General features: G+C 55.1%; 1 protein-coding gene across 1 annotated transcript; it reads right to left on the bottom strand.

Annotated features, from left to right (window-relative positions):
- Positions 1-5,652: 5,652 nt before the first annotated feature.
- LOC126519840 (uncharacterized) lies at positions 5,653-6,522 on the bottom strand. Its single transcript, XM_050169139.2, has one exon. The coding sequence runs from the start codon at positions 6,520-6,522 to the stop codon at positions 5,653-5,655; it is 870 nt and encodes a 289-aa protein (XP_050025096.1).
- Between the last annotated feature and the right edge of the window lie 418 nt (positions 6,523-6,940).

Raw genomic sequence — 6,940 nt, 5'->3', positions numbered from 1 at the left:
CAAAGAGACACCGGCTGCCTAGTCCCACTGGATAGGTCCAGGCGTAGAAGCTCGTCGTTCGATCTCCGCCCCGGTGTGCCCAAGCTGGAACTTACTTGGTGGTTTGCTTGAGGTCTGGGTGGATTTTACCTGCTTATCTTACTTATCGTTATCTTACTTAGAATGGAGTCGATAGATTGCACCATGGGTATTAGTAGCCGGCGGAAAAGCGCGCTCTAAGGAGAAACCTGTTTCGATAGCCATAGCGCGCGCGTTGTTTGGTTGTCTTGCATTGATGATGAATCTTCCGCTGATGGGCCTCAGGAGGATCTCAGTTTTTTATCTGATAAGGCTTTCACGATCTTTTTGCGTTTATGTTCCAGTCTACCACTGCCAAGCCTCTGTACGTTGTGTCGGCCTCGCCAATCCTTCTCACTGGCTCTTTGCCGGCGCACCACACATTCACACGATGTTAAACATATTGTATTATATTAAAGAGAGGACCTTTCTTTCTCCCTTTCTAGCTCAGTGATACATGCTCTAAAAATTATGGTGTTTTACGTGCCAAAACCACTTTCGTGTTATGAGGGACGCCGTAGTGGTGGACTCCGGAAAGTTGGACTACCTGGGGTCCTTTAACCTGCACACAAATCTAAGTACACGGGTGTTTCCGCATTTCGCCCCATCTAAATGCGGCCGCCGTGGCCGGCATTCGATCCCGCGACCTCGTGCTCATCAGCCTAACCCCCTGGCCACTGAGCAACTACGCCGGGCGATACATGCTCTCATGACCATGTAAATGACCATTAGTTAGGGTAGGTATAGACCGAGAATGCTTGTCCACGTCTACTGCTCTTGGTGCACTTTTCACGCCATAGGCAGCCTGCGGCTGAAAAGTCTGCAAAGAGTTGTCGAACGCGTTTACATGCTGGCGAACTTTCTTGAAAAGAAAGAGGTGTCGCGCGCGCCATGGAATCACGGCCGGCGACGCGGCCGCCAACACGACGAGCTGCCCTGGCATCGCCAACGGCACGCGGAGGATCGCCGACGCAGCCGCCCATGGTGTTCTTGCTGACCCCCGGAATGGTCGGACAGCAAACAACCGTAATGCCCTCGGCAGGCATGCCGGTGGCTGGTGGCCATCTCAATGCGCAGTGCGGACCCTACGTTGTGGGGATGCGCGACTCTCGCGCGTCCCCTGATATGTTTTTCCCGCATAGCGCGTCTCCTGTAATCCGGCTTCGCCGCGGGGCCTGGCGCCCGCTGCGGTCGGAGTGGTTGAGGCGCAGTGCGAGAGGTGGCGCGAATGTCGCGCCGCTGCGGGGTTACTTGGGTGCGGGGAAGACAAGGCACGCTCTCTTGGGTTCGAGACAGCAAGCGGCACGGATGTGCCATGCCGCGCGTGCAGCGACCCATGCTTCTGCGAGACCGTCTCGAGTGGCCGCCTTGGAATGCGCCACCGTTCGCGTGACTACGCGCGAACGACCAGGCGTTGGGATCCAGCATGGGGCGAACCTATTCGCTCGCGAGGTCGCGGTGAGTCGGACTTCTAGATTTGTCGCGCGCCCATCGGCATCTTTTGTGGATAGCAACATGGCTAGCAGGCATTAATCTATGAAAGGTGCAATAAATGCCCTTGTGATTGTTTGCACTACTGTGTTGTCGTTCCTTTGTCCCAAGAGCACGGAGGAGAACCCCGAATCTCCCACAACGTTCAATTGCCGTCGCCGGGATTATGGCCATCAGCCCTGCCGGAGGTCCCGGGTCGCCCCGCGGGTCTGGAATACCTGAGAAAGATCGACCACTTGCTTGTGCACCAGACTCAACAGCCCTTAAATGTACGTGTAGATTCCCACTGCGGGTGTTTGGCAGGCGAGATATAGACTTGACCAGAAATGGCGCAACAAATCAGTACGTGAGAAAGGGGCAGACAACCGCCATAACTAACAACCAAGTGTTCATCTTTTTAACAGCGTATATAGGTACACCAATTTGCAAGAAAAACGATAGAACAGGTGAAGGGCGCGTGCGTGTTAAACAAGAGTGTAATCACTCCGATATGAACGATAGTTCCTTTGGATGGAGTGAAATTCCAAAGAAAGTTCACGCAAATATCGTCACTCTTTTGAATGGGGAAGGCTTCAGAGACAAGTCGCGTGTGCTGATCATGAGTATCGACAGTACGGCGCGATCTTTAAAAAAATGGCTCGCAGTCACGTCAATGCCAGGGTAATGACAGGTGGCTATCTCGTTCTTGCTTAATCTTATTTGAGTCTTCGCGCATGTGGGCATTCGCGCTACACCCCGTTTGTCGGACATACAAATTACGGCACGAAAAAGGAATCAGCTTTTGGCGACGAGCGACCACGTAGACCGGTAAAGTCGGGCTCTCGCAGGAGAGGAAGAACCGACGCTCCTTCGCTTAGCGTAGCATTCTGTTTTAATGATGTCCTTCGGAACGCTAGCCCGTGCCGGAGCGTGCCAGCCGCTCGAGCCTCGTGTAGACGCGATCGTCTACGTCAACTCTCGTGCGACGCCGATGCTGCTGCCGCTACAGAGGGCTCCCCCCCTAGAGAGGAGGAAAGTTCGACGAACGATGGAAAGTCCACGTGACGCGGCGTGTCTTGGCGTTGGTCTGGGGTGTCCCGTGCGCAGGCGGCGATGAAGGATGCAGCAGGGTCGCGTCGCATACTGGTGGAGCTAATGGCGCGGGTGCTTCGATGTAGGCGGGTTTGAGGCGTTCCAGGGCAATTGTGTCTGATCGGCCGTTGACATTCACAACAAACGTCGTCGGACGACGCTCTAGAACACAATATGGCCCGGAGTAGTGTGGTTGCAAAGGCTTCCGCACGGCACAGTTACGCACGAAAACGTGGGTAGCAGAGCTGAGTGCGGGAGATACGTACGGGGACCTTGCTTCTTGTGAACGTGTAGGCACGGGGCGTATCTGGCTGAAGAAAACTTGCAGTTTGGCAACGTAGTCGGCAGGTGATGGCATAGGCATTTTGGGTGTGGCGACAAAGAAATCGCACGGAAGGCGTAGGTGAGTGCCGTAGACTAGCTGAGCACAGGAGCAACCTAAGTCACTCTTGAGTGCGGCTCTGATGCCAAGTAAGACGAGGGGCAAATGCACGACCCACTTCTCCGGCGATTCATGTGCCATAAGGGAGGCCTTGAGATGCCGGTGAAAACGTTCAACTAGTCCGTTGGACTGCGGGTGGTAAGCAGTTGTGCGAAAACGTGTCGTTCCGAGTAGTTTGAGTAGCTCGTTGAAGAGCGCTGAGTCAAACTGTCGACCGCGATCTGTGATTATTGTGGATGGGCAGCCGAACCTTGCTATCCACGTAGACATGAAAGCTGCTGCAACTGTGGGCGCTGATATGTCAGATATAGGTGTAGCTTCTGGCCACCGTGTATAACGGTCGATGCATGTCAGTATGTAGCACTAACTTTTCGAAGGTGGGAGAGGGCCGACGAGGTCCAGGTGGACGGTGTCGAAGCGAGCATCCGGTGGAAGAAAAGACTTAGCAGGCGGAATGGGGTGACGCTGGATCTTCGAACGTTGACACGACAAACAGCAGCGAACCCAATCGCGAACTCGCGCGTTTAGCCGAGGCCAAACGAAACGACTGGAAAGAAGCTTCTGTGTCGCGCGTATGCCAGGGTGCGACAGGTTGTGCACGGTTTCGAATAGACGTCTGCGGAGGGATGCCGGGATGTATGGTCTGGGTGTGCCGTTAGAAGTGTCGCAGATGATGGACGTACCATCTGGGGTCACAACGACGTCTTCCAATTTCAGGGACGTTGACGAATTCCGGTGTGTAGGAAGTTCAGTGTCGTCACGCTGTTGACGGGCGAGTAAGTCGGCCTCGATGATGAAAGGTTCCGATGTCAACGTGGAAACCACATTGACACGACTGAGGACGTCGGCTGGAACGTTGTCGGCGCCCTTGATGTGGCGGAACGTTGTTGTAAACTCGGAGATGTAGGGAAGGTGTCGAATCTCGCGGGGCGAGTAACAGGGCGCCGAACGATTCGTTGCGTGCACGGGGGGCTTGTGGTCAGTCAGGACAGTGAAAGCACGGCCTTCGAGGAAATGGCGAAAATGCTTGATGGCCAGGTAAACAGCGAGTAATTCACGGCCGAACACGCTGTAGCGGGACGGCGCAGGCTTCAGTTTCTTGGAGAAAAAAGCGAGTGGATGCCACTCATTGTCGATGAATTGCTGCAGAACGGCACCAACGGCGGTGTTTGAAGCGTCTATCATGATGGCAGTGGGTGCGTCTGGCTTTGGGTGTCTAAGCAGCGTGGCGTCGGCGAGGGCAGACTTGACTCGCGTGAAAGCGTCGGTAGCCTCTTCAGTCCACTGAAGCACTTGTTTGCGTTTGTTTACCAGGAGAGCGTCCAGCGGAGCCATAACTCGTGCGCACTCGGGAATGAATCGGCGATAGAAATTGACAAATCCGAGAAATTGGCGAAGCTTGGTGAGTGTGGTCGGTCGGGGAAGGTTTTCGATGACGCGAATCTTGGACGGCAGTGGTCGAATGCCGTTAGCGTAGATGATATGACCGAGGAAATCGAGTTCGGGTTGACCAAATTCACTCTTGGCGGCGTTGATGACAATTCCTTTACTGGCAAGGCGTGAAAACAACAACCGCAAGTGGTGAAGATGTTCTTCTGCCGTAGAGCTTGCGACGAGAAGGTCGTCAATGTATGCAAAAACGAAAGGCAAACCTCGGGTAACGGAATCGATGAAACGCTGAAAAGATTGGCCCGCGTTCCATAAACCGAAAGGCATGCGGAGAAATTCGAAAAGACCGAAGGGTGTCGTGATGGCGGTCTTGGGAATGTCTTCTTCAGCGACCGGTAGTTGATCGTAGGCGAGAACGAGATCGATCTTAGAAAACATCGTCGCACCGTGCAACGCTACCGTGAAGTCCTGAATGTTCGGTAGAGGGTAGCGGTCAGGAACTGTGACGTTGTTTAGTGCCCGGTAATCGCCGCATGGGCGCCAGTCTCCCGTCTTCTTAGGCACCATGTGAAGTGGTGATGCCCAGTTACTGGAGGAAGGGCGGGTGATGCCAAGTTGCAGCATGTGTTCGAACTCCGCGCGAGCGATCTTGAGTTTCTCCGGGGACAAACGCCGGGGTCGGAAATAGACCGGTGGGCCGGAGGTGACGATGTGATGGCACACGTCATGTTGCACCGGTTGCGTCCAGTCCGGCAGGCGCGTCAAAGTGGGAAACTCGCGTAGGAGCGCGGCGAAAGGTTCGTCCAACATGGCAGAAATAGGCGCTATGGGCGATGTGTCTGATGATGGGACGCCGGGAAAGGATAGCTGGGTCACGGAGTCGATGAGACGGCGTCGTTGGATGTCCACAAGGAGTCCGTAGTTATGCAAGAAATCTGCTCCAATGACTGCATGACGGACGTCTGCAATCAGGAAAATCCAGCGGAACGCTCGTCGAAGGCCAAGGTTTAGCATGACGGAGCGTGACGAGAAAACTGGAATCCTGGTGCCGTTGACGGCTTGCAAAAACGATACAGGAGTCGCTTTTCGGGCGGGTAGAATGCTGACGTCAGCACCTGTGTCGACTAAGAATCGTTGTCCCGTAACTCTGTCCGTCACGTAGAAAAGGCGACTTGTGTGTTGGGCCGGACCACTCGTCGCCGTTAGAGGTCGGCCGGCCTGTTTCCCTGCCAAGCGCAGGGACGCCGACAGTGACGAGCGTCGTTTCCAAAATGGCGGTGGTAGTAGCAAACGCCAGGCGTTGTATTTGAGGTTTCATTGCGGGTGCCCGTGCGTTTTGATCTGCTGGAACTACGGCTGCGTGGGCGACGAGATGTGCGGCGATATTCCGCTCCACAGATGATGCGTTCCAGGCGCTCACACAAGGAGTCGAGTGGGGATTGCACTGCGGTAGAGCAGGGAAGAGTTTGCAGAGCGGTTGTATTGTCACCCGGAGACGGTGACGTGGCTGCGATGGTTGGGGTGGCTACTTCCATGACTTTGTCGGCCAAAGCGGCAAGTCCGGTAAGGTCCATGGTAGAGGCTGTCGCCAGGACCATCTGCACGTTAGCCGGGAGTCGTTGCAAAAACAGTTCGCGCAACAGCGTCTCGCCGATGGATCTCGCGTTGTTTCCGAGCAGCTGGCTCATTCGGCGAAGAAGTTGACTAGGGCGTCGGTCGCCGAGCACTTCAGCGGACAGAAGCTGCTGGATGCGAGAACGCTGTGAAGCTGCTGTACGCTGTAGCAGTGCTGCCTTGAGATCGTCATAGGCGGCGGCAGACAATGGGGAGTTCAACAAATTTGCTACCTCGTCAATGGCGGCGGGCGAGAGCGCTGCGACGGCGTAATGGAACTTCGAGGCTTGAGAGCGGATACCAGCGACTTGAAATTGCGCTTCGGCCTGAAGAAACCACGCCGAAGGATGCTGGTCCCAGTATTGTGGGAGGCGGGCAGCGATGGCGGAACAGGGGGGCTCACCGCGTTCCTCGGAAGGGTTCTGGCCTTGAGCTCTCGTAGCGTCGGTCTGGTCCATGGTCGTCTCTACCACAGGAGCGTATGGCAGTATCACGTCCGGGTTCACCAAACTGTGGCGACGAGCGACCACGTAGACCGGTAAAGTCGGGCTCTCGCAGGAGAGGAAGAACCAACGCTCCTTCGCTTAGCGTAGCATTCTGTTTTAATGATGTCCTTCGGAACGCTAGCCCGTGCCGGAGCGTCCCAGCCGCTCGAGCCTCGTGTAGACGCGAGCGTCTACGTCAACTCTCGTGCGACGCCGATGCTGCTGCCGCTACAAGCTAAATGGCGTTTCAAGCGCACTTAAAAACGGCTCTCTATGCTTGTTTCCGCAACTTTTTTAATTGTCATTCTCGCGACTGGCTTTTTGGCACAGGGTACCAAGATTTTCTGGGCTGTAGGAGCCTAACGCCTGATCTCTTGAATTAGAGCTGATC

Source organism: Dermacentor andersoni, unplaced genomic scaffold (genome assembly GCF_023375885.2).
Source record: "Dermacentor andersoni unplaced genomic scaffold, qqDerAnde1_hic_scaffold ctg00000039.1, whole genome shotgun sequence".
NCBI lineage: Eukaryota > Metazoa > Arthropoda > Arachnida > Ixodida > Ixodidae > Dermacentor > Dermacentor andersoni.
Note: the sequence above shows the minus strand (reverse complement) of the source record. Positions and strands in the feature narration are given on the sequence as shown.

What these genes read in the sequence shown, in the direction of transcription:
- LOC126519840 (XM_050169139.2), bottom strand. Translation starts at nt 6,522, where the DNA reads ATGGACCAGACCGACGCTACGAGAGCTCAAGGCCAGAACCCTTCCGAG.